This window comes from Rhagoletis pomonella, unplaced genomic scaffold, assembly GCF_013731165.1.
Source record: "Rhagoletis pomonella isolate Grant_MI unplaced genomic scaffold, Rhpom_1.0 Rhpom_scaffold_00005, whole genome shotgun sequence".
Lineage (NCBI taxonomy): Eukaryota > Metazoa > Arthropoda > Insecta > Diptera > Tephritidae > Rhagoletis > Rhagoletis pomonella.
This window is the reverse complement of record NW_023458559.1, coordinates 30,435,439-30,462,357: the sequence shown is the minus strand read 5'-3', so window position 1 is coordinate 30,462,357 and position 26,919 is coordinate 30,435,439. Positions and strand designations below refer to the sequence as shown.

The following is a 26,919-nucleotide window of genomic DNA, read 5'->3' as shown; positions in this document are numbered from 1 at the left end:
CCTGCAGCAAGACATCAATGAACGACGTTAACGTTTTTCCGTTGTCATGGCTTGGGAAAGTGTTGAAAATCGAGGCGTAACTGCATACACGAATGCAGGCGTGTGGATTAATATTTAATGGTTGAAATTTTCTTCTTTCGTTTTATTGGTGAATCAGGCAATAAAGAGATTTTTCACTTCAGAGGTTACTTGTGCAATGGCAAGGATATGTGACTATTGAGATATGTTTCAATGCAAACACGATATCATGAACTTTAAATATAATAGTTAATTTTACCTTGATCTTATTGCGAGGTAAGATGTAGCGCTGGAATCTTATAAAGGTTAAAGTTGTTGGGATATAATTCCTGTTATTTTCTTAAGTATGTAGAACGCGTTTTTAGATGATTTCGAGAGTGGGATGCTTCTCTTATCGAAGCCATATTTAGGGTAATCCAACAAGTGGGTTCTATTGAACATCTCGAAGAAGTGTGATTTAATGACTTGTTGGCAGATAACGGTATTCCCCCTTGACATCAGTCAAATAGATACCCTTCCTGGCATGTTCGTCTGCCGTGCAATTACCTTGTACATACACATGTATGTCTCCGGTGCAAAAATTTAGTAGCTTTTCCCCATTCTATCGCCACAATTGACGAGGTTGCACAGCAGTCCAGTGAGCAGATTTAAGATAATAGTCGTTAAACGGAATTACAACCTCGCAAGGGCCTGGCAGCCGAAAACAAAGATTCAGTGACAGGCTTTTTGATTTATTTGTGTAGTGATGTCTCCAAACTGCTTATATCCAATACACAATGTGAGTTTTGAGACCCAATTCCTTGCCCATAGCCGTTTTGCAATCGAAGAAGGTGGTAACGAGGGATCTGAGTTTCCATTGTAAGGAGATCCTTGACGATTTTCCGGATAGGCATCTGGTCTGCCTTCTTTCGACCAGTCCAAGAATCGAGGAGACCCCTTCCCATCGCATATCTGATAATATGAGAATCAGCCGTATCCGAGCCAATTGTTCCCATATTTAGGAAAAGACGGACAAAGCCCACCAGACCTTAATCCTGCCTTACAGGAATCAATGAAAAAAAAAGCTAATTGTGCGAAAATCGGTAGGTTTCAAGCGAGAAGCTTTAGGTATAACTATATGTACATTAGATTATGGGGTACTTGAGCGATTTAAGGGAACTTATAGCCATTTACACGCCACTACCGGTTAAAGGGCTTCCCTCGCCATATGGGGTCTTAAAATTGGTATCAGTGTGCTCGTTTCTTCAGTACAACCATGATCTCTTTTTATAGATCCCTTAAGATTTCTTAAAAACTCCTTATAAGCATGCCACAATCCGTCTCGTTTCGCCTTATTAAATAAACTCCATTTATCATGACAGTTTGAATCCGGTTTCTCGTTTTGAACAGCTACGTTGGTTAATGGATAGGGCTTAAAAGAGTTATCCGCCCAGAGAAAGCAGCGTTTCTGTAGTTCTCCAGAAAAAAGAAGGCAGTCCATCGAGACAATACCGATAGATCCACACGTTTCAGGATTTGTTGGAAACTGAGCATCGGGAAGAAACTATGCCACTCCCATCCGCTCATCAGTCGGTCGATGAGCTGCACTCATCTCTCATGCACACCAAGGACACGGGCTTTCTCGCAGGAGTGCAATTTTCTATAAAAATTTGGAACTCCCCCCAGAAACATATCTAATTTAGTTTTTGACTTTCCTTACTAGCAGGGCAATTCTGGTAATAGTCGTTCAACTCAGCACAGTCTTTCGAAATGCAAAAGTCGTTCGTAAAATATTGCCAATTATGGCAACTATCTTGAAAGCTCTTTTCTGTCTGGCACAAAACCAATTGAAATATCTACTAACGAGAAGGCCTTAGAGTTAATCTGTAGTCTGCAATAAATTTTCTAAAGTTTGGTTTCAAAAAATATTAATTAATTAAAATAAAAATGAAAAAATATAAGTTTCTAAAAATTTTTCTTTTTAAAACAAACAAAATATAAAAATTAGGAGAAAATTTAACTAAAAAAAGAAAAACCAGAAAACAGATGAAAAAATGAAACGAAACTTAAATTAAACAAAAAAAAAACAGAAAATAAAAAAACTAAATAAGTTTATAAGAATTAAATACAATTTCAAAAAAAATCTTTTTAGAACTATAAAATTTAAAAATTAAAAGAAAATTTAATTTAAAATAAATTAAAAACAGAAAAAATTTAAATAAGTTCCTAAAAAGTAAAGGAAATAAAAAATTAATATATTTTACACTAAAATCTAAATATTAGAAGAAGTTTAAATTAAAAAAGGAAAAACCGAACTTAAAAAATTTAGAGAAAATTAAATAAAAAAAACGAAAATAAAAAAAATAAAATACATTTTTAAAAATTAATACAGTTGAGAAAAAAATTCCTATTAAAATCAAATCTCAAAATTAAAAGAATCAAATTTAAAATTAATTTAATTAGAAAAAAAAGAAAAGAACTAAAATAAGTTTCTAAGAAGTAAAGGTAAAGTAAAATCTAAAAACTAAAAAAAGAGCAAAGCAGAAAATTAAAAAAAAAAAACAAAATAAGTTTATAAAAATTAAAGTAAATTAAAAAATGTTTTAATTTTAAAGCAACATATCTACATAATCTCACAATTAAAACATTACAAAAAAAGAAAAAACAGAAAATTAAGGGATCCAAAGAAAATTAAACTAAAACAAGCAAAAAAGAAAACGTAAAAAATAAAATACATTTCTATAAATTAATATTAAGTTAAAAAAACGTAAAAAGTTAAAACGAAATTAACGAAAAACAACAGCAAATGATAAAAATAAAATAAGTCCCTAAATATTAAATGAAATAAAAAAATATTTTTTTTTTCTTTTACAACAACGGTATCTTAAAATAAAAGAAAATTTAATTAAAATACAAAACAAAACACAAAATTTAAATATTCCGCTGCCTAGGGATTCGAAACTTGGTCTCCTCGAATAGTTCCATCTGAAAATAGCGCAGGTGCTTTCTGCCAAGCTTTTCACATTCAAAGTTGGCGACGGAGCTTTGTTTGTAAGACTTTCGTATCAGAATAAGCAAAATATTTCAAACTAACTTTGCCTACTGTCAATTGAAAGGGCAAGATAGTTGCATCAAAGCCAGTAATGACCTGTAACTGAGTCTATCAATTGGGATGTGAAATTCGAAAAAAATCGAGCTGTTGGCAAAGAAAGTTCTAAGATTTCTCAAAGCCTTGATTACAAGGTTTTCATAGCGCTGAAATTCGTTCGGATCTGGTGGTTAGGAAAATTATGAAGAAGTAGAATTCAATGTACCTATAGTATTCCTTTATATCACGCAATTTTTTTCCACACATAGTTATATATCAGTTTCAGTATTTTTCGCCTTTTAAAACGAGTTACTGCAATACAACGACAAAACAATGGCGCGTGCAAATATTCCAGCGCAATTTTAGGCTGTCGAGAAAATGCAAATCAATGCATTCACATACACTTATCTATTTGTACACAAGCGCTCACGTAATCCCTCACCGCTTTTGGCGCTATCAAAGCCAAGAATTCCACAAAGCTTTGTGCGGTTTGACGTCAGTGAAATGATCGTGATAACATGTTTGACGGCATTGGAATATGTTAAGGCATATTTTAGGCGTGCAGAGTGCAGTCGATGATATTGGAAAAAGGCGGCTAGTGGAGATGTGTTGTAAGGTCCTATGTAACCAATACCATCAGCAAAGCTTTGAAACAACTTTAAGTGTATGTGCATCGTTGTTACTTTTGCACTTCGCACGTACAACTGATTGCCACCACAAGATTTTAACTGCTTCTCGTATACGCGCTGTATGAAATTTTAATGTGCCAATAGGGCACAATAATTATGGCGGATTGCATAGATTATTGTTGCATACTTAGCGACGCAAAAGCCACAGACAAATAGTAATACTACTTAAATGCAAATTGTATGAACGTACGTACGTATATTTTCATGTACGATGAACATTTATAAGTCTCTATAATGACATATTTATTACCAAAGAGTCAAAGACACGCAAGCTTGCACATACTAGTATACGTATACAGCAGGGATGTTACGAATATTTGCATTCGCATTCGTTATGCGAATGATTCACATAATTTTACACATTCGCATTCGACATTCGCATTCGCATCAAATGATACGAATGTGTACATGGGCTGAGAGTCTACTCCAAGGGCCGGTTGTTCAATGTCTGGTTATCACTACCTCCCAGTTAAACATCATTATCGACGATTTCGACATCATGCATATAACATGTGATCGATAAAGCAGTCGTTGTATTTAACCGGAGTTTCTACCTGCGATTTGTGTTAACCAGACAATGACCAACCGGGACTAAGTCTGTCTAACCAAGGTGCGGACAATAACTGGCTTTTAGCTTCAGGCGCTATACGGTTAAGTATTTAGTATATCAAGCAACATTAATGGGTCTTCAATAAGTACTGCTAAAAGTTTTATAAGCAACCTAGAAACAATTTTAGATTCCTCCAGCGAAAGCGAAGGCTCGGATCTTGAATCTGGAGATATTAAAAAATGTGAAATTAAAGCTCAATTGAAGGCCTATCTTAAAGAAAAACGAGCTCATGACGGTGAAAATCGTCTCGATTGGTCGAAAACTAAACTAAAATACGACCAATTGAAAGATCTGGCCCGCAAATATTTGAACGCTAAACCCGCCAGCGTTCCAAGTGCAGGGCTGCCAACTTCGCTCAAACCGTGCCATTTTTGGTCCTATTTTACTTCAGATGGCACTTAATTTTCCAATTCGGCACAAAGTGCCAAAATGGCGCTCTTGTAACAAAAATAACATTTCAACACATTTTTGTGAAATCCTTTGCGTTTAGGTACTTCTTTTACTCAACTAAAATTTTCTAATTTATAAAGGCTATTCAACTGGTTTATCTTATTTTATCATTGCAGTTTTGTTTTAAAAATTTGGTTTTTATTTTATTGACAAATGAGAATGATTAAAAAGAATGGCACTTTTATTTTTCTATTTGGCTCATTATGGTACTTTTTCATCCTCAATATGGCACCTCATAGCTAAGGATAGCTGGCAGCCCTGTCCAAGTGAGCAATTGTTCAGTGCAGCCGGCCTTATATACGAACCTCTCAGAAATCGCCTCATGGGAGAAGAGACAACAAAATTATTATTTTTTTTTTAAATATAATATGCCCCTTTTGAACTTTGACTACTAGATTAAAACACTGTATACGGTAAGCACTCGTTCAATGTTCTTATTATTTACAAAAATTTTAAGTAATAAAAACGATGACTTAAGTTGATTATAGGTTTTTTTAATGTTATTCCTAACATTCGCATTCGCACATTCGATTTCCGAAAATTCGCATTCGCGAATGTGAAAAATATGACATTCGAAACATCCCTAGTATACAGATATACAATACGAAATAATCCTACCCTGCAGCTCTCAAAACTAGCAAACTGTATGTCTGTATTAGAGCATTCCGGATTCCGGGATCCCGGACACTTTTCCATATCCCGAAATCCCGGTATTACAGCCCCGGTATCCCGAGATTTTTACTGAGTCATTTACGGAATAAAAGAGATGTTGAAAACTAAAAAAATTAATTCATTTAACATGAAAAACGAGATATACAGAACACCAAAATTTTGATTCAAAGTGAACTTGAGCCATTTGGACTCGGAAGTGAATTTCATAACCTGCCTGAATGACTATACTTGTTCAAACATGTTGTGCAAGAACTGTGTAATAGCGAAAAATCTGGTAGCAATTGAAAACACAACAAGATTTTATTTTGTTGGCGTCTTGTGGAAAATGAATTTCTGAAGATATTAGTAAGGGGTTTTTACAATTAATATAGATATTTAAGAATACTACAAAAATATTTAGATATTAAATTACGAACTCTTTTACTAAGGTGCATTATGCTACCTGTAAGACCAAAACCAATGACAATGAATCTGTGTGGTTTAAAAAAGGCGAACCTACTTTTAAATGCAAAAGTTGTGATAAAGTCGAAATCCCGAAAAATCTCGGAATCCCAGGATTAGAATTTTTGCATCCCGAAATCCCGCGATTGTTAAAATGCTTCAGGATTGAATGGCCTAGTCTGTATGTATGCATGTAATGTTTGTATTGTTGGGCGCTACCGCAAAATGGTCTTAACTGTATTTTAAATGGCTTTAATGACATTACTTTGCCTACCTGCCAGGCAGGCTGTCTGACTTGCGTGTCATTTCCTCGCTCCCCATACTCTCTCTCTCTTTTGCTCGCTGGCGCACTGCTTTCACTACTATTCATTTACGTTTGCATGCATATATGTATGTATCTGTCTACTGTTTGCCACTTCAACACGCAATTATCGCACGCGGCGTAATCGCCTTTTTATGCGTTGTGGCGCCTTTAAATATGCAACGTCAACGCGCTTAAAGTGCCAGCAGCTTTTTAAAGTTCGTGGAAAAAGTGCAGCTAAAAGCCATTGAAGATTGAAGCGATGCAAGCAGATTAAAATGCGCAACTATTGTATGCATATCTAGTACATCTGTACTTATGTAGGTATGTATGTATAGTATATCAAATAGTATACGCTGCCGTTTAGCTTTTATGTGAGCTCACTATGTTAATTCGTTCCCAAGCGGATTGAAATTAATGACTACGCGTGCGCTTGCATTTAAGTTTAATGTACTACTCAGTCAGTCAACCGTGCCGTGGCTTTAATGTGCATTAATACATATATATATATGTAAATATGTATGTTGGGGAGGTAACAGTGCATGTCTTAACACACGCGTATTTATATATGTATATATGTACATTAGCCCGCACCACCTTACAGGCGAAACAAAATTCGCCGTACACCTTCGAATCTTAGAAATTTTTGCAAGGCGATTTTGAAAAAAAAAAATTGTTTGTCGAAACCTAGAGGTCGCCCTTTTACATACATTTTTCGGTCAAACCTACACTCCGCAATATTTTTTTAAATAGTTCTACCGGAATCGAAATACTTCGTTAGCAAACTTTTAATTATTTTTGGCGAGCTTTAATTCACTGGCATTAGGGTGGCGCGTTAGGGTGTTAAGAATTAAGATCGGTTGGGTAAGAACCAGAACGGGATGCTTGAGATCAATGAACTTTTGGAACAAAAAAAAATTTTAATCGCGAGAGACAAAATTTAATATATCATACCTTACGATCCAACACCAAATGCCGAATATATGACGAAAAATGCGACCCCTACGTTCGGCAGACAATTTTTTCCCCCGAAATTGCCCTACGAAAATACCTGAGATTCGGCTAACGTTTTTTCTGATACGGTCTAAGCTACACATTGCACACCGTCTTCAAAAGAGACACAACTCAAATTTACACGTTCGTCAGAAAATATAAAAAACTATTTCCTAGCATATGCTACTCATATAGGCAAGGAACATTTTGCCTTAGAATTTTTCAACAAATTACAACAAAAATTTGCTCCAGCTTTTTCTGAAAGGTAAATAAAAGCTCTGTGTACATTTTTTTTGTCACTTTTGAATATCGTGTGGTCAAAAAGTTTAAAGAGTTAAGTTCTCACACCCTAGAATTTTTATAAATAGAAAAAAGAATACCCATATTTTTTTTTTTGTTAAAAAAATTATATTTAGAACCGCGCATAAAGTTTTCCAGGTATTTTATATGGGAAAAAACACTTTTTCTTAGAAATGGTATAGAATTCTTTTTCGATCGGAAAACTTTGTTTCTTTTTAGGACCATGCAATAAAAATACCCAATTGTTTATTTTACCATTTTTTAATACTAACGATTTTTTATGGGTTCTCCCATTGCATTTTTTGGGGTTATCAAAAAAAAGTTAATATTAAAAAATATTGATTTTCAAGAAGTATATACTATTTCTACGAAAAAGTGTTTTTTCCCCTATAAAATACGTGGAACATTTTATGGGCTTTAAAGGCAGTTCTAAATATCTTTTTTTTTTATAAAAAAATACAGGTATTCTTTTTTTCTAATTAAAAAAATCCTAGAGGATGAGAGCTTTAGATTTTAAACTTTTTTCCCGCATGTAGTCTTGGGCCACCCTAATGTACATACGCATATATTGAAACAGATGCCGTCAGTCATGCAAATTATTTCGTTGTTAATGTGCAAATTTAAACGTTTCAACAGCGTTTTTAATGTGTCATAAATTTTCGTAAGTAAATTTGCATACACTTACTATTGTGGCATTGATTTGAGCTTTTACGAGATCATTTGTTAACTCTAAGTGACAGGAAAAATTAGATGAAGACATCAACAAGTTTTGTGTTTGGCTGCCATATAAGTTTGGCTATACGGCAGCCTGACGGGATGCACCAGCTATGAAACGATTTCCGAAAATTGTGGAGAAAAGTTTCTCTATATGTAGGTCCGATTTGGTTGAGTTACGGTACTCGATTGTGGCCAATGTGGAACCCTACCTGACTAACTCGTTAGCAATCTTATTTCGGGGAATGTTGCGGCTAACAGAATTCTAGAAAATCTAGTTCGTAGTGACTACTAACCAGGTCCCGTAATGGTTTCCACTTAAATTAAAAAAAAAAAATTGTGTGATACTTTTTTAGTTTTATTTTTTGTTCGGAGAGCAAAAATAGCTTCATGTGTTTTCTTTGAGGGTCGAAAGTGAAGAAAACCCTGAAATAAATATCATTAAAAGTAAATACGAAAACAAATACGGAAACGAGGACGAAGGTGGATTCGAAGGTAAAGACGAAAACGAAGATGAAAGTGAATATGGCGACGAAGACGTATCATACGAAGACGGAGACGAGCACGAAGATGATTACGAAAATGAAAACGAAAAAGAATACGAAGACGAAGGAAAAACCGAAACCAATTCGAAAACGGCAGCGATTACGCAGGTAAAGACAAATGCAGAAACGAAGACGAAGAAGAGGACGATTAAGAAGCTGAAGACGACGAAGCATATTTGACTCCAAACACTAACACGAAGACGAATTCGAACACGAATGCAAATACAAATACGAACTCGAACAGGAATTCGAAGTAGACTACGAAGACGAAAACGAAAACGTAGACTAACACTGTGATTAACATTAGCAGTACCTTTACCATTACCATTACTATTATAATTAGCATACTCATTACCATTACCAATACCTTTAATATTAAAGTTACCTTTGTCATTACCATTACCATTGTCATTACCATTACCCTTACCATTACCATTGCCATAACAATTTCTATTACCATTACCACCATCAGTACAATTACCCCTACCATTACCATTACCTTTATCATTACCATTACCCTTACCTTTACATTTGGAGCGTTTGCGTACATTTTCGTGACAGAAAATAGCGAAACGTTATTTTCTTATTTCTAAAGGTGTTCTTACACGATACGTGTTTGCATGTGTGCATGCCACTTTTTACATATGGAAATGCCAACATATCGTGTAAAGGCAAATTAGATTTGTTTCTGCAAAATGCAGATGCACGTACATACGAAATAGAAATGTTTCTATTTTCATCTGACACTCACATAGAATCATCTGAGTTTAGTTTATTTCGTTTTCAAAGAACGTATTTTTAAATAGTTAAATAAAAACTGTGAATTTGACAGACACGCAATTACATATGTATTGAAAAAGTCACATTTACAGATGCAAATACATATCGTGTAAGAACACCTTAAGCAAAAAAAATAAAACCCAGGAGATAACTTTTATTTTTCAAGAAAAACACACAGGGCCTGTAGGAACACCAAAGACTTCACAGCTCAGGCGAGGTTATTAGTCAATAGTGAACGCCTACGGTTTCGACGTGATGGTCCGAAACCGTTTCCTTGTTTTTCGCACTGAGAAGCTAAAAAGCAAAATTTTTATTTTCCATTGTAATTTTTCGATCCGCGTTGAAATTTTCAATCACATATATTTTTTATTTACCATATGAAAATTTCGAGTGCTTTTAAGTGCTCACACTCGATCGCGATGCCACATTCGACCGCATTTCAATGGTCACATAAAAATCTAACGTGCCCACATGCCTTTTCCATACAAGTACTTGCAAATGCGAACAATAAAAGCCATCTGGGTCATAGACTACATAATTATCAACCATAAAATTTAATATTATTAAACACCAACAACAACAGCAGTGTTGCTAAGAAATATACATGTATAATTGCAACTAATGATGGCGGATGTGAGTGAAGCTAGGACCTCGGAACGAATGAATACTCATAGTACGTGCATATGTATGTATGTACATTAGACTGCATTACCAAGAAAAGTTGCGGTTTTTCCGCCGGGATTACAAAATTTATTATATTTTAAGACGTCCACCAAAATATTTCGGAAAAAATTAAGATTTACGTGAGCTGGACCGATTTGAAAATACCTCCAAAAATGGTTTTTTTTTTTTAAATAAAAATAGTTTCTTAAAGAACTTTTTGAAAAAAGCCCACTCAGTTGACAAAACAGATTAAGCTTAAATAATCTGCATAAAAATATTTAAAAATCTTTTCAACGGAATCGTAATGATGAGATTTTTGATGCTGTTTTTTACTTTTTTCAAAGATTGATTTACGAAAAACTTGAATAACTGGGCCAAAACTATTCTGATTTAGACTTATGGGACTACAGTAGAAAGGTATTTTCCCACTATTTTTATTTCTGTGCAAAAAAAAAAGTCATTCGTGTGCCAATTTTTTTCCAAATACCAACACGACTTTGAATAACGTTCGTTCATCGTACTTTTCTCTTTTATCCTTTGAATGAGTTTATTAGCAAAGAAATAAAAAGGTTGAGAAAATACTTTTCCAATGATACCTCACAAATCTAAATCGGCAGAGCTTAGGTTCAGTTATTCAAGTTTTTCTTATACCAATCTTTGACAAAAGTTAAAAAACAGCATCAAAAATCTTATTATAACGATTTCGTTCGAAATATTTTAAAATTTTTTAAAAATATTTTTATGCAAATTTTTTAAGCTTAAGCCGTTTTGTCATTTGAGGGGAATTTTTTCAAAAAACATCTTTATGAAACTATTACTATTATTCATAAAATACTTCATTTTTGGAGGTTTTTTCAAATCGGTCCAGCTTACGTAAATCTTAATATTTTTCCGAAATATTTTGGTGGACGTCTTAAAATATAATAGATTTTATAATTCCAATGGAAAAACAGTACCGTTTTTTTTGTATGGGGAGTGATGCAGTCTAATGTACAAACGTGGCATTAATTGTAACTCGAAAGCACAGCCCAACCTAGACGCAGACGCCTAAAATACTGCAGAAAAATTTAATTTCCTAAAAGTGGAACCACGAAATGGCACTCAATTATTAATTGTACCAAAAAACATGCATGCCACACATTGCATGGATATCAAATGCGATGAATTCCCTTTATAGTAAATGTAAAAATTTGTAATTGTAACGCATGAAAGTAGGGTAAGCCCTTCATATTAACTGTTCTAGCGGTAACTCATATTTTTGCCTTTTTTGATGCCTTAATAACAAACAGCGTTGACTCTAATTCGCTATGGCTCCAACACTACTATTGTTCCACATGGCTTAATTACCGTTGAATGTTTCATGACCTAGCACGTGATTTCTGACAACGCTACTAGATTGAAACAAAACAATTCACGGCAGCGAAAACTGTGACGAAATTATATTTTGTCGCGCTCCAAATAATTATTTCGATTGTTATATGCCATTATTTTTGACACCATTACTCTCAATTTTTCTTCTTTTTAGTGTCGTGTTCTGTTGAATTTGCGCACATCACAGCCATTCGAAGAGGTTCTAGAGGATTTGGGTCAAGTTTTGAAAATAAATGGTGCTAAGAAAATGTATACAGGCACGGGACAAGAGGTGAGTTAAATAGGTCAATGTGGCACTTATAATTATATGAACGCAGCCACTGGGCTTAACTCATCGACCATAAGAAGTTTATATGTTACGCCGTCAGCATTCTCAAATTTTTTCTTTCTATATCTTCCATTTATACTTGAACTTAACTTACCTTATATCCGCGCTCTCGCTTACACAAATCATTTTGTCATTTATCATATTCCTCACAGGTACGCAGTTTTTCACAATTACGCAATGAATTTGCGGACGTTGACACATTTTATCTTGCAACTGGTACTGCCTTAATTGCCGGTTCGCCTATAAGGCGTTCACGTTCGCGCCCCTCAGTTGTTGCAGCAGCACCAATTTTACCCACAGAAGAACTGCCTAAGGTTCCTTTGCGCGGCGCACGTCCACGCAGTAAAAGTCGTCCACGTATTCTCTATGCGCCTGAGAGTGAAATTTTACGTGCGAACGGTGAATATAGCATGTTGGATATTATGAAAGAGGAGCCCACCAAAGTGACCATACGTGGACTACGGCGTACTTTCTATCCGCCCTTACATCATGCACCTGCGGATAATACACCACCAGATAAAAAATTGCAACTGCAGTGGGTGTAAGTAGTTAATGCAAGCCTTTATTAAAAAGCTCGTTATAAGTATTCCTTAATTGTTTTACCCACAGTCACGGCTATCGCGGCATTGATGCACGCCGCAATCTCTGGGTTTTACCATCAGGTGAGCTGTTGTATTATGTTGCGGCTGTTGCAGTGCTGTTGGATCGTGAAGAAGATGCACAACGACACTATACTGGGCACACCGAAGACATTATGTGGTTAGTAAGACTCTGGAACAATATTGGTTTTGAAATATACTATTTACCTTAAAAATTCTTACTTTCCGGCAGCATGGACGTGCATCCTTCACGCGAGCTAGTTGCTTCGGGGCAGAAAGCTGGACGTGATCGTAAATCACAAGCGCATGTACGCATTTGGAGTACGGAATCACTACAGACGCTCTATGTGTTCGGCATGGGTGAGCTGGATAGTGGCGTTACGGCGGTAGCTTTTTCACAATTGGTAAGCAATTCGTTACATTTTTCTTTTTATTTCTTTCATTTAAATGCTTTGTTATACAATACAATTCTAGAACGGTGGCAGCTACATTTTAGCAGTGGATAGCGGGCGTGAAAGCATACTATCTGTATGGCAATGGCAATGGGGCCATCTGCTTGGAAAAGTTGCTGTAAGTTATTGTGCGTATTATATGGAGCTATACACAACTTAATACACTTAAATTCTAGACGCTACAAGAAGGCCTCTCCGGTGCCGCTTTTCATCCGCTGGACGATAATCTCATCATTACTCATGGGCGTGGCCACCTGGCTTTCTGGCATCGCCGCAAAGATGGCTTTTTCGAACGCACCGATATTGTTAAGCAACCGTCTCGTTCGCATGTGACCAGCGTGCAATTTGAACCAGACGGCGATGTCATCACTGCCGATTCCGATGGCTTCATCACTATTTATTCCGTCGATTCGGATGGTGCATATTTCGTGCGCACAGAATTCGAGGCGCACAACAAAGGCATTGGTTGTTTGATTATGCTGGGCGAGGGCACATTGTTGTCTGGTGGAGAGAAGGATCGTAAAATTGCTGCCTGGGATTCATTACAAAATTACAAGAAAATTGCTGAAACAAAAGTAAGGTTACTTGTTGTTTACCTTAGTATTTCTTTCTATTAATGTCTTTGATGTACAGCTTCCAGAGGCCGCTGGCGGCGTACGCACCATTTATCCACAGCGTCCCGGACGCAATGATGGCAATATTTATGTGGGCACTACACGTAATAACATTTTAGAGGGTTCACTACAGCGTCGTTTCACACAAGTTGTTTTTGGTCACGGTCGTCAATTATGGGGTTTGGCTGCTCATCCCGAAGATGAGGTGTTTGCCACTGCCGGTCATGACAAACATATAGCGCTATGGCGCAAGAACAAGTTGATTTGGACTATACAAACTGGTTATGAATGCGTTTCATTAGCTTTTCATCCATTTGGCACTGCCCTGGCTGCTGGCAGCACTGAGGGTCACTTGCTTGTCATCAATTGTGAAAACGGTTCGGTTATGTTGACGTTGCGTGTCTGCGGTTCACCGCTGAACTGTGTGGCCTACAATCAAGGTTAGTGTAAACCGTTATATATATGTAAAAAGGATATTTTAAACTGAAACATCCTATATACGTATGTTACCCTCTATTTAGTTGGCGACATGATAGCCATGGGCTCTCAAAACGGCAGCATCTACTTGTTTCGCGTGTCGCGCGATGGTTTCTCTTACAAAAAGGTGAACAAAATACGTGGCTCACAGCCACTGACACATCTGGACTGGAGCATGGATGGCAATTTCGTGCAAACTGTTACCATAGACTTTGATCTACTCTTCTGGGATGCTAAATCACTATCGCCCGAGCGTAGCCCCATCGCCATGAAAGATGTCAAATGGTTGACTAGCAACTGCACGGTTGGCTTTCTGGTTGCAGGAATGTGGAGTAATCGTTACTACAACAACAACAACACAATTATTGCCACCTGCAGCCGTTCATCAGCGCAAGATATGCTAGTATCCGGCGACGCCGATGGCTACTTGCGTGTTTTCAGGCAAGTACCCAGCATTGCATATTAGAAATTAATTAATTTTTTAGCACCGATAGAACTGAATTCTTAACATTTCTCATAACTCCACAGATATCCCTGCATCAGTCCACGCGCCGAATTTCATGAAGCGAAAGTCTATTCCGGCATGTTGGCATGTGCGCGTTTTCTCTATGGCGATCATACTGTGGTGACAGTGGGCGGCACAGACGCCTCGCTGATGGTGTGGGATTTGGTTGAGGAATAGCTGCAATGGCCACCGTGGCGTACTACTGTCCAACAGTATGATGAAGCACGCGGCTACACCGACTATTGGACGCGCCGGCGATCGTCGAATAAGTCATCGACAATATTGGACAGCGACTCTATTGAATATCAGTAAATTGTTGTTTTTGATATCGGCGGTTTTCGCTGAGCAAATCTATGCATCACAAAGAGTATTATAGATTGATGCTCGCCTGACGCCGCAATTGTTGTTGCTGTCATTTACATTAATTCGCCGTTCCTGGTGTTGGTGTTTGAACGAAGTGCCTTTTTTGCTGTGGACGCAGCTCCTTCCACCTTTACACGAAAATTTTGCATATCAACTAAATTAAATACTTTTGTTAGAAGTTTATTGAAATTAGTGAAAATTGTAAACGAAATTTACATATTACCGAAATATGAAAGATATATCTAGCACACAAAATTGCTAATTAGGTTAAACAGAATATGAAACATTGAATGCCTCGGAAATATTTGTCGTATTGCCGCTTCCGTTAAGTTAAAGCGCCATCTGTTTGTGAAATACTTGGCAGCACAGTTGATGATATGGAACACGTTAGTGATGTAAAAAATAAAGCAAGAGCTACTGTTGTGAAAGTGAGCAAAATTTTTTTGCAATCAATATGGGAACCTAGTATTTAAAATTTACATTTATACAAAATTAAGTAGATTTTAAATTTGGGGATTCCTTTAAACGCGAAAAGTGGAAAGCTCGTAAACCTCGAATTTTTTAAGGCTGTTTTTGGTAGTGCATCATCTCTGTAGTCCAGTAGACAATTGCGTAATTCAAAAACTTAACAGTTCGGGCAAAGTTTCTTTGTGTAATACTTCGTATCAGCTGTAGTACATATAAAAGCAAGCTTCAAAATGCCGCGAAAAAGTGAAAAAATTAAAAAGTTATGAATTAATTGATGAAACCACAACGCTGAAACTTAGACTGCTTTTACACAGTTCAAGTATTGAATTCAATTCTGCTCGCATGTGGAAGAGAGGGGGTAAGAAGAAAAGGGACGAGTACACATGCGTCTGTACCGTCAAGTCGTTTCAACTTTCTTGCTTTGCTTTTGGCATTTTCGTTGCTTCCCATTTAAAGAACCAAAAACTTGAATTCAACAGAATTGAAACGTATAAAAGCAAATAGAAAACATAAAAGAGAATGAGCAAGAATTGCTTTCAAGTACTTGAATCATGTAAATCGGGTGTTACGAACGATTTTTCTGCGCTGTTTTAACGGAAAAATTTCGAGGTTTTCGAGACATGTTCATATTTCAGGGAATTTTCTAATTATTTTTAACAAACAAATTATAATATGCGATTTTAAGCTGGATTTGAATATTTGTCATGAAATTACTGAATGGGCAGTACATTAGTCCATTTACGATATTTAATTTTTTCTACACTTTTCTGCAAAACCTGCAAATCGCATCGATTTTAAATTATAGAATTTCGAACAGATGAATTAAGCATTTGAAATCTATTTGATTTTTTATAAATTTGGTTACGTGGTTGCATAGAAAACGCCACAAAAATTTAAATGAGATTGTTGCCAAGATATCTTCCGTAATAACTTATATAACAAAAGCTTCCAAGTATTTGAGAAAAAATTTGTGAACTTCCATACACCGCTTCCTGTTTACGAAAATCTTCCAACTTATCCATTTATAAGTCAATTATTTTTTTCATCTTTCAATGGTTTTTTCACATTTTATACTTATTTATTTTATCTTTAGTTGCAGAGCTGCCCCCTTTCCTACTCTATCTTCCTTCTCAACATGTCCGCATGTTATCACTTTCCTATTTCTGTAACAGACTTAAGCCACTGGTGGATACTATTACTTAAACTTTTTAAGTAAATAGCAAATAATATAAAAACTTCATAGTTGAAAGAAACCCATAATAATATTCATGAGAAATCAATAGAATACATTCACACATACATACACACATACTATGAACAATTTGCAATATTGTGATTTTATTCAACATTCGTTCTAAATGTACATATATATATTTTTGTTCGTACATATTTTATGTTTTTTTTTTAATTTATGATACTTTTTTATTTTACTAAATTGAATTCAATTTCATTTCATCCTATAGTATTTATTTTCTTTATTTAACAAAATTTAAAATTTATACAAGAAACAAAAATTGTTTTTTTTTTTTTAATCAAATACAAATGCCATTTCATTTGTTATAGGTTAAATTAAAATAGGTACAACCGCAATTGCACATTACATGGCGCATTTTTTAAAAATTACTATAACATATAAAAATAATGAGAAATACAAATAAAATGTAAAAATTCGCAGAAGTATTAAATACTGAGTTTTTATTTCATAATGAGGTCTTCTTTTTCTAATAGCTGCCATCCATCGGCAGGCAATGGCAAACCCCCGAGTGTATTTCTGCCATGAAAAAGTCTCATAAAATCCATTTGCCTCTCGGAGGCGGCGTAAAACTCTCTGTACATGCATTTGTGATAACAGCATCAAGACGCACACCACAAACTGGAAGAGGAGCTCGGCCAAACACGTAGGAAAAGTGTAAGCGTCAAAATGTTATTATTATTATTATACATCCACCCCCTTCTGACTCCTCCAGCCGAAGTCCAAAGAGTGCACAGTCCCCCTTGGTTAGCTACAGAGCTCATCTGATGTTAGATTGGGCAGATACACAGGGGGGCAGCCTTGTGTAGGCTATTTTTAGGTGTTGGGCGGGTTTCAGCGATGTCTAAGTTCTAATATGGCTTTGTAGGGACCTACTTAGCCTGCTGCATAAGCCGGACTCGAGTTGGGCTACTGTTGATCTAATCTGCCTTAGCAAGGCGGTAAATGAACAGCACAGGCTCAATGTGACCAGAAAGAGAGAAATACCCTCCTTACCTCCAAAGGCTCTTCTGGAGTTCCTGGAGTAAGTATGTGTTGTGATGAGTGGAGGACACAATAGATACACTAGGTCGCGGTACACACCTCTTCAATTTTCTCTCTACAAGTGGCTGAGCTGCCTCCTTACATACTCAGATGGTGTTACTCTGTGCAGTTCAAGTTACAATTGGGGTGGTTGGATTGTAGACTACGCTTCATCGTGTGATCCAAAACTGAGGAACCCAGTGGCGGTGCGGATAGCTGTGGTTTGACTCGCCTGAAGAACTTGGCGCCCCGGCTCATGCTGGTTTGCTGCAGAGCAACCGATAGCTTAGTCAGTGGCAAGAATAGTATTTTTGACTTTTCTCTAGGCGGTGTCGGATGCGAATTTTCTCGCCTACTGTTGTCACTTGAGCCGGGAAAGAAAGGAGACTATCGACCACAATACCTAGGATATTAAGATGATTTATAATAAAAATGAATTTTCTTTTATTTCCTCATTTCTTTCGTCCAAATGGCTGGCCACGGATCTTCCGGCCGAAATTTGTTGGTTATATTCCTTAGAGAACTGTTTAAGGGAGCTATTTATCAGTGTGCAGAGCATATTCATACAAGGACTGTAACGGTTATAATGTAAATTGGTTTTCTTATAAAATTTAACCGTTATTTTATGATTTTTATTTTTCTCATCAAAACTAGTCGTTATTTTTGGATATATATTTTTCCGAACAATTTTTTATAGCTATTTAAGATTTTTATTTTTCGGTCATATTATGAAAAATAGAAATTTAAATTTAACTAATATTCTGGATCGGGAAAAGCAAACAATAACGATTTTGCAAAGTTTTAAATATAAATATCGGGATATTTTGAATGGTTATTGAACAGTCATCGGCGCATGAATTAATCGAAACTCCCCTGATTGGCGGAGGAAAATCGGCAAAATAAATGTTAAACAGGGAAGGAAAGAAAATAAAATTTAACTTGCTCTCCTTGTAAACCAGGCTTCTGCATGTTACTACTAAAATGCTGCCACGGCAACTCTTTCACACCTAGAGGGCGCTGTTACAATATTAATTTATCCGCGTTTTACAAAAAGCACTTACTCTAAAAAAATCACAAATTTAACAACACCGAATTAAAAATTTTACAAAAATAGAATAAAAAATGTATTCAATTAAATTTCCAAAAATTATTACCAAACATTGGCATCTTTGTATGATTTTTCGAAGTTTGCGCTGGTGTGCAAAAGGAACAAACTCTTGGAGAGTATACTATTGCTAGTCCTTCACACCCAAGCAATTTCATATGTGATTGCAATTTTTACGTTTTTCTTTGTGCTTAATTTTCGGAAAGTTCGCTTGGACGAAATTCGTGATTTTTCTTCGCCGTGGTCATCTTTTTAGTCGTTGTGTGGTTTAGTTCTTGCTGCGGGCTCTATCTCTTATTTGTATTTGGTGCAATTTTTTTGACACACACAATTGACGTCCTCATACAATCGCTTAAAACGCGCTGCGCTTCATTCCCGATTCGGTTTAATCAGTGGAGTATGCCTTCTGCTTCAAACAAACTGGAGAAACAAGCCTCCATAGGCTCTGTGCATGGTACTAGTGGTTGTAATAGCGGTGGTGGTGCTGGTGGCGGAGCCACCAAAAAGTCGCAAGATGTGATTAACGCCAACGCTATTACTGAAAATAATGCCACTAGCAATAATACCAACAATACTACTGAGGGCTCCGTTACTTCGAACAGTAACAATGCGAAGGGAGCTCCTACTATGAATCCTGTGCTGGAAACGAATATTCCAATGAAGCAAACTATCACTACAATTGACCATAAAATACGCAATTTGGAGAAGCGCAAGGTGAGTGCAATACAAGCCTTTGGTGGATGGATTTCTAGGTCGATTATATTCAAATATAGAAGCTGGGTATAGATTTACAAATAAGCCGTTTTAATAGGCATTGATTGAAGTGTTATACGTCTGGGAGAATGCGGCAGACTTGGCCAGACCGGCCGCAAAATTTTACTTTGGATAAAAATGCTTGGGCTAGAAGTGTAAAACGCTTATAGAATTAATCAAGCCCCTGCTAAAGTGTTAGCAGTACATTAAATCCTGGTCGATTTTGTCGCATATATCCATTAAGCTCAAACGCATTTTTAGCATCGCCTCCATTTTCTTTAAATTGAACAAAAAGTTTGTGTTCGTGCAATTTCGGTTTTATTCGGTGCATTTCGCTGATTTATTCACGCGACGCCATCTTTGTTACGGCGATTTGTACCAAAAGCAGATGTCGCAGCAACAAATTACAAGACCACTTGACACGGTTGCCATCTCTACGGGGAAGCGAACGTTGGTACCACGAAAAACATGTAACCAACGACGCATGTTATACGGTGTTAAATGCCTGTATGACGCATACTTTGTAAAAAATTTGCGTCGGTGGATAATAGGAAACAACAGGTTTTATTCAAGTATCGTCGGCGACGCATTTTCTTGGCGGCTTATGTGATGTGGCAGCACTAGAACGGGAATACGGGAACTCCATGTGCTACTGTTCGAATTTCGATATTTCATCTTCGCTATTTTCCACGTTTTTCGCTTGGCCTTCTATTTGTATCCTTCTCCCTTTTGTTACTTTATTCCATTTCGGTTGGCCCTCTTTATTTTAGTCGCTTTTGTTTTTCGCCTCCGCAGCATTTTTGTTTTGTTGTTTTCAGAAAGATTGGTTTTCGTATTCCATAGCATTCGTAATAAGCAACATACAAATTTTTTCATCTTGGCTGGTTTACCGCCTTCGCATGATCGCATAAAATTAAAGTTTGCTAGATTTTGGTGTTGTCTTTTGCTCTATTTGTTTATGACAAATCAATGCAATTTCGTCAACAAAGAATTTATCTTTTGCCGGTGAGCAATAAATGCCGAAATATGTTTTTTTTTTTATTTATTTATTTATTTTTTACAGTCTGTTAGACTTATATTGCAACAAAGATTTAACATTCTTATAATTAGATTTTAGATTTAAAATGTAAATATTAAATATTAAATACAAAATACAAAATGTTAAATGCTCTACAGAAATTTTTAAATAACATTATTTCTTTATCACTGCAATTATTTTCTGTCAATATAAACGCATGCAATTTCCTGGAAGTTATGTAGACGGTGGGAAAGGCCGAGTTTCCAATCCGCGCTATTCTTTTTGGGTTACTCCATTTATTGATATCTCCTGGGTGGTCAGAAAGGCCGAGTTTGTGATCCACCCAGTCGCGCTTTCGTGACGGTTGACGGTTGGAAAGGCCTAGTTTCCAATCCGCTCGTTTATTGTTTATTATCTAAGGGTCTAGGTAGTCGGAAAGGCCGAGTTTCCGATCCGCCTAGTATGTAGGTAGTGTGACACACTTTGGCGATACAGAATATGTATGAATAAGCAATATAGAAGCTGTTATTAATTTATGTTTTTATGGAATGCATTTTTAATAAAATGGACCTGTAGAAATTTGTGTAACTGAAATGGAAGAACATTTAAATCACAAAATTGGCATGCTCTAGGAAATTTTGCTTTTATGTTTTTTGACCGTCCAAGGCCTCTGGTCATCGGTTCCCATGATTTCGCTCTTAAAGTTTTAGTGTTGCCGCTGAAAACAGCAGGTCACATAAACAACAAAGGCGAGAATTGGCGAAAATGCAGATTCTTCACGATTTGCAGGTTTTACAGGATTTGCAGGAACAGCTGTTTTCTCCATTAATAAACCTTATGGAAGGTGGTTGTTGTTGTTGTTGTAGCGGCTATGGAAGGTGGTCACCTGGAACGTCTTCCTGTAAAAACCTGCAAATCATGAAGCATCTGGAACGCAACGTACGTATGTATATATCGATCGAAATCGACTAAGGTCAGCTGTCTTATCTACGCACGCTGCAGGTCTCTGGGGATGTGCTTTGATAGTACGAGAAGTACCTAGAATCTTTAAATCTCGACATTGCTTTAAAATTACTTAATTTAGATTTAATTGTGTACACAAAAAGTTAACATCTGGATTGAAAACTGACTCCATGCAGCACTCTAAGAAAAGCAATAATTGCGAGATATAACCTCATGTATTATTTCTTTTGACAGACTAAGTTGGAATCATATCGCACCATCCAAGCATCTGGCAAGGAACTGAGCGCTGACCAAAAGGCTGCAGTAGCTAAGTATGATGCTGTTATTGCAACCCTGGAATTTGCTCGGGAGCTATCCAAGCAAATGTGGCAGTTTGTGAAGGAGTCTGAAAAAGAGCAAAGGAAACAAGCACGCAAGGTATTTGTAGTAGCTTCATACATTATTATTGTTAATACGTATTCTGCTTCATTTCATTGTGTAGGATGTTATTGCCCGTGCACTTGCGGAGACTGCCAAAATACGTGAAGTTTTAGTTATTCAAAATATTCTAAATTGTTTCACCGATGACTCAATTCGAGCTGATTTCGAAAACGGCGAAAATGGCGCTCTAAAATTGGAAACTGCCGACATGAATATTTTGGAGAAATAGTTAGTTTTTCAATTAAAAAAGATTTCTTCATTAAAATTACATATTAAATTCATTTGCAGTTGCATTGATGTGCAAACGACTCGTCCTGAGTCTGCAGAAGATGTACCATTTCTTACTGCCGCACAAAAAGCGGCCGAACTTTTTTCAATGACTATTGACGGACGCCCGAAGACGTATGCTGATAATATTACGTATGATCAACTACGACGCATTTTCAATCAAATTCAAGAGTCTGGTTATTTGGATAAAGTCTATCTGGTCACTCCCGAACCCGAAGTTGAGAGCAAGGAGGAGGGGGAGGAGTTTGGTGAAGTTATTGAAGGCGAAGAGACTGTTACTGTGGAAGAAGAAACCTTAGAGGAGGGAATGGACAAATTGAACGTTTCATCTGAGGATGTGGATGAAGAGTTAGATGAGCAGAATACAGCAACTAGTGTAGGCGGCGAAGATGCAGGTGGATTACCACTGCATGCTAGTGTCGCCAATGACTTGCAACAGCAGCCACAACAACAGCAACTCTTGCCACCGCAAATGGTACCACAGCAAACAGTCAAGGAGCACCTTGATGTACAACAGCAGGTTCAAACTGGTTTACCACAACCACAACAACAAACCAATGCAGCAGTAATGCAACCACCAAACGCTGTTGCTGGGACAGTGGCAAGCTTTCAGGCACCATTACAAGCGGGCGGTGCGGCACCAGTGCATTTAGCAATGTTTGCTGCACAACAAATGCAGGCAGCTCCACCTCAGTTGCAACAGGTGCCGCCCGGCAGCATCATAGGCGTGCCTCAAGTGGCGCCACAAATGGTGCCCGTTGCTCAAGCGCCACCACCGCAGCAGCGACAAATGATGACCAGCCCAGCTACGCCAGCGGGGGGCGTACAATTGCCACAAGGCGCGATTCCAATCCATGGCACACCACAACAACCACCAGGACATTTCACACCCACAACGGTACGCGCTGTAGAACAGGGTTTGTTCCCGCATAACCGGCAACAATTTATACAGCAGCAGATGCGTCCAGTAGCCGAGATAATCGGCAATGGCAGCTTCTACTTTTTGCAGGAGAGCGAACTGGATTCGCCCGAAATAGCTGGAAATGCGCCTATTGGTAGTGTCGTATTTGAACAACAGCAACCGTCGGCACAACAACAAACGCATCAGCAGCAGCAACAACAGCAACCCATTCCACACGAGAATGTTTCACAGGCTCAACAACAGTTGCAACAACAAAATTTATTGAGCCACGGAAGCGAGCTGCAAGCGGCAGAGCTCCACAAGAGCCAGCAACACCACTTACATCAACAACAGCAGATCTTACAGCAACAGCAGCAGCAGCACCAACAACAACATCAACCACCACAGCCGTCTCAACAGCAACAAGCGATTCCGACGCAAACATTTACAAATCAGTCATTCCCACCCATGCAACCGCCGGCAAGCGTAGTAGTATCAACCAGCGCTAACAACAGCAACACTCCGACACTGGTGAGTAGCACACCTAGCCCAATGTTCCAACAGCAGCAACAGCAACAACAACATCAGCAGCAGCAACAGCAACAACAGCAGAAACTTCCACAATTGTTCTCACCTATCGGTGGTCCGGGTTTGCCGCCTCAGGAAGCCATTGCAGCACATCAGCAACAGTTGTTGATCAACGAACAGCCACAGCACCAGCCACCTATGATGATAATGGCACGCTTGGCGGCGCCGCAAGCGCGTATACCTCCACAAAATATAAACCAACAGCTCCAGCAACCGCCACAAGTACAGCAAATACAACAGCCACAGCCGTCATTGGGTATGCAACCTGGCGAGGTACGGGTATCGGATGTGTCTGCAGCTACCGCTGCCGGTTTTCTGGGTTTCGATAATAATGTGGTGAGCTTGACTTACGAGCAGCAAATGCAACAGCAATTGGCTGTCGTAGCAAAAGCGAGTGCTGCTGCTGCCGCCGCTGCTGCAGCTGCAGCCGCTGAGGAGAAGAAAGTAACTGAAGATATTGGCGCACATAACAAGTTCAATGCTGGTGAGTCAGTGGTGGTCAACGAATGGGACGCCATGTCGAAAGCAAATGCCGATGTGCGTTCAGCCAACATCAATAGCAGTGTCGTTACAAACGCAGCCGCATCTGCTGCGCTTGCAAATGCATTGAAGTCACGCACTAGCGTCGTTAATGTTAACGTTGCCGCTGCCAATAGCAGTAGCAGCAGCGGAAGTGGCGGTGGGCCGGTCAGCGTGCTGGAGCCTCCTACGAAGTGGAGCACCGAGATGAATGCGCTTAGTAACCCATCAACGCCAAGTGCAAACAGCGACAATACCCCACCCATTGTGCGCAAAATTGAGTGGACATCGAGCAACAATAGTGGCGGCGGTAGCAGTGGAGGCGGCACCAACGTGGGTGGTGGTGGCGGTTATGCTGATAGCGGCGGTACTCAGTCAAATGCCAACACACATGACTCCAATCACTGGAACTCGAATCAACAACAGGATGGAGGTTAGTAATGATTTTTTATATAGTTATATTTTCTTACAAACCATTCCATTTGTAGCACACTACAACAATGGTCGCCAGTTCCAGCGTCGACGTGGTCGCGGTAACTACAACAACTCGCAGCCGAACGGTGGTGGACGCGGTGGCATGTACTTCCGCAACAACGATAACTCATCGGGTGGATCGTACTACCAGAACGGTGGCGGCGGTGGCGGCAATGTGTACACGAAAGATTCCGGCGCGCGCTACGATTCAGGCAGCTACCGCGGACCGCGCACAGGCAGTGGCGGTGGCGGTAACGGACGCGGCAATGCGCCACCTCCACGCACGCTTGGTGGGCGCAATAGCGGTGGCGGCCAGACCAACACATCATCCAGCTCATACATGAACCGCTCATCGCAGCGTATGCCGATGGGCTTGGATAATAAAAACTGAACCGCAGAGAATGAGAAAATGAAACACATAAATACAGGTTAGAAGCAAACTGAAAATAATGTGTGATGAATTGCAGGATTGAAGCGTTTGAAGCAGAAGGCAGATTGATATGAACCTCTTAAGAATCGTAAATATATACATACATATATGAAAAAAGAAAACAGCAACCACAAACATATACACATACACTTACATATAGAAACTGAAAAAAGAAAAAGAAAAGAATACATTTAACCTTTAATTAGTAGTGTGGCGAAAGTCAAAGCTGCAGTACCATAGTAGTAGCAACAGCAGCAGCGGCAACCACAAAAAAAGCAAGCGAAACGGCAACAATGAAATGTAAACATATACGCGTGGGTGTTAATGTTTAATTTCATAAAGAAAACTTTAAAGTAAAACAAAAAAAAAATGGGGGAACAAATGAAAGCAAAATGCGGAAGAGAAAAAGAATATTATATTTAAAGAAATGCAAAGAAACTTTATGCTAATTTCAATTACAGAAATACTTATTTATGTTCATTTTTTCTAATTAATATTATAAATGTATGTAACTGCTCTTTCATCATGTAAGCCGGAAAGAAAAAAAGAAATCCAAGAATGAAGCGCAACCGAAACAACTAAACGACACAAAAAACAACAGTATAAAAAGCATATTGAAACACGATAACACCATAAATGCATGGTTGGCAGCAACTATAAAAACACAAACAACAAAAGTAGCCGTAGGGGAGTAGCCGTGCAACCGAGTTGAAAGCGCTTCTGTACAAAACAAAAAGCTAAAAAGGAAAACGTACCAAAATTTTTCAAAGATATTTTAAATATTTAGTCGTGTTTAGAAATCTGCTATTATGGCAAAATGAAAATATAAGCTATAGCGGCTTTAAGCGTGCTAAATTTGATAAACAATGAATAAAAAATGATCTGTGTCGTTAGTAGTTGCCTTCAGCTGATAAAACATATTTTGTTTAGTATTTCAACGTGAAGTGAAGAGCAAAACGGAAAGTAATTATACGCCTACCTATTATAATAATTATTATTACTATTATTATTATTAAAATTAATTGATAAAAAACAACAACAAATAAATCATACAAAAATATTACTTATATTAAAAAAAGAGAAAGAAACCACAAACAAAAATTACAAAAAAATCTCAAGTTTATTATTTCACAACGTGGTGTGGGTGGGGTCATGGTGGAAAGGTTGTTGTTGTAGCGGCTACTGAACTCCGCTCGAGTCGTCTGGTTCAGCTAAGAGGAGGCCCAGGAAGTGCACGACTTCCACACGGCATGCGAAGAGGTGCCGTGAGTCATGCGTCGGCTCTCCGCATGCCATGCTCTGGTTGGGCACATCTTTTTTCACATCTTCGTTCACTCTGCTCAGGTACGAGTTTAGCCTGCTGCGATATCCAGAGCGATGTTGGACTGTGGTGCGGGTCTGCCGAGGCAGACAAAGTTCTGTCCCGTCCACGTCGGGTGGTTGTGTGCCCAAAACGGCATTCAGTTGAGTCCAGAGCAAGAATGATAGAAGATAGGCGCCACCTCTGTATTCTCTCCACCGTGAGTCCAGAGGTTGTTTTATGAGCTTCTGGTCTTCGTCCGTCAATTCGTGGTGGAAAGGTAGTTTTATCTACTGTCGGTATTAAAAGTTTACCACTTGGGCTGGTTCAGGTAATACCTTGGTCAATTTTCTTTCATAGCGGTCGTCCCTCGGCTGTCAGCGGCAAATCTTCGAACACATTTCTGACAAAAAAAAGCTATTCGTGTGACACAATCAGGCTGATTATGAACACAAACTCCCTGGG

General features: G+C 38.1%; 3 protein-coding genes across 3 annotated transcripts in view; all 3 read left to right on the top strand.

The window, feature by feature from the left end:
• LOC118738831 (echinoderm microtubule-associated protein-like CG42247) overlaps nucleotides 1-15,712 on the top strand; it is a 34,266-nt gene extending 18,554 nt beyond the window's left edge. The window contains exons 2-10 of the mRNA XM_036469834.1: nucleotides 11,769-11,885; nucleotides 12,095-12,483; nucleotides 12,552-12,701; nucleotides 12,774-12,945; nucleotides 13,016-13,111; nucleotides 13,170-13,568; nucleotides 13,627-14,047; nucleotides 14,129-14,525; nucleotides 14,613-15,712. Coding sequence (XP_036325727.1) covers nucleotides 11,769-11,885; nucleotides 12,095-12,483; nucleotides 12,552-12,701; nucleotides 12,774-12,945; nucleotides 13,016-13,111; nucleotides 13,170-13,568; nucleotides 13,627-14,047; nucleotides 14,129-14,525; nucleotides 14,613-14,766 — 2,295 coding nt within the window. The 3' untranslated portion in view covers nucleotides 14,767-15,712. The remainder of the gene's footprint in view (nucleotides 1-11,768; nucleotides 11,886-12,094; nucleotides 12,484-12,551; nucleotides 12,702-12,773; nucleotides 12,946-13,015; nucleotides 13,112-13,169; nucleotides 13,569-13,626; nucleotides 14,048-14,128; nucleotides 14,526-14,612) is intronic.
• The window catches only part of LOC118740064, an 806,655-nt gene that overhangs the window by 520,638 nt on the left and 259,098 nt on the right, over nucleotides 1-26,919 (top strand). The window lies entirely within an intron of this gene.
• On the top strand, nucleotides 19,011-25,899 carry LOC118738828 (caprin homolog). Its single transcript, XM_036469831.1, has 5 exons — nucleotides 19,011-19,514; nucleotides 21,769-21,951; nucleotides 22,016-22,182; nucleotides 22,243-24,683; nucleotides 24,739-25,899. Exons 1-5 carry the CDS (start codon nucleotides 19,200-19,202, stop codon nucleotides 25,113-25,115), a joined length of 3,483 nt encoding a protein of 1,160 aa, XP_036325724.1. The 5' UTR covers nucleotides 19,011-19,199; the 3' UTR covers nucleotides 25,116-25,899.

What these genes read in the sequence shown, in the direction of transcription:
- LOC118738828 (XM_036469831.1), top strand. Translation starts at nt 19,200, where the DNA reads ATGCCTTCTGCTTCAAACAAACTGGAGAAACAAGCCTCCATAGGCTCT. An exon ending in GCAATTTGGAGAAGCGCAAG is followed by an intron (nt 19,515 to 21,768) that starts GTGAGTGCAATA and finishes TTCTTTTGACAG; the next exon opens with ACTAAGTTGGAATCATATCG. An exon ending in AAAGGAAACAAGCACGCAAG is followed by an intron (nt 21,952 to 22,015) that starts GTATTTGTAGTA and finishes TTCATTGTGTAG; the next exon opens with GATGTTATTGCCCGTGCACT.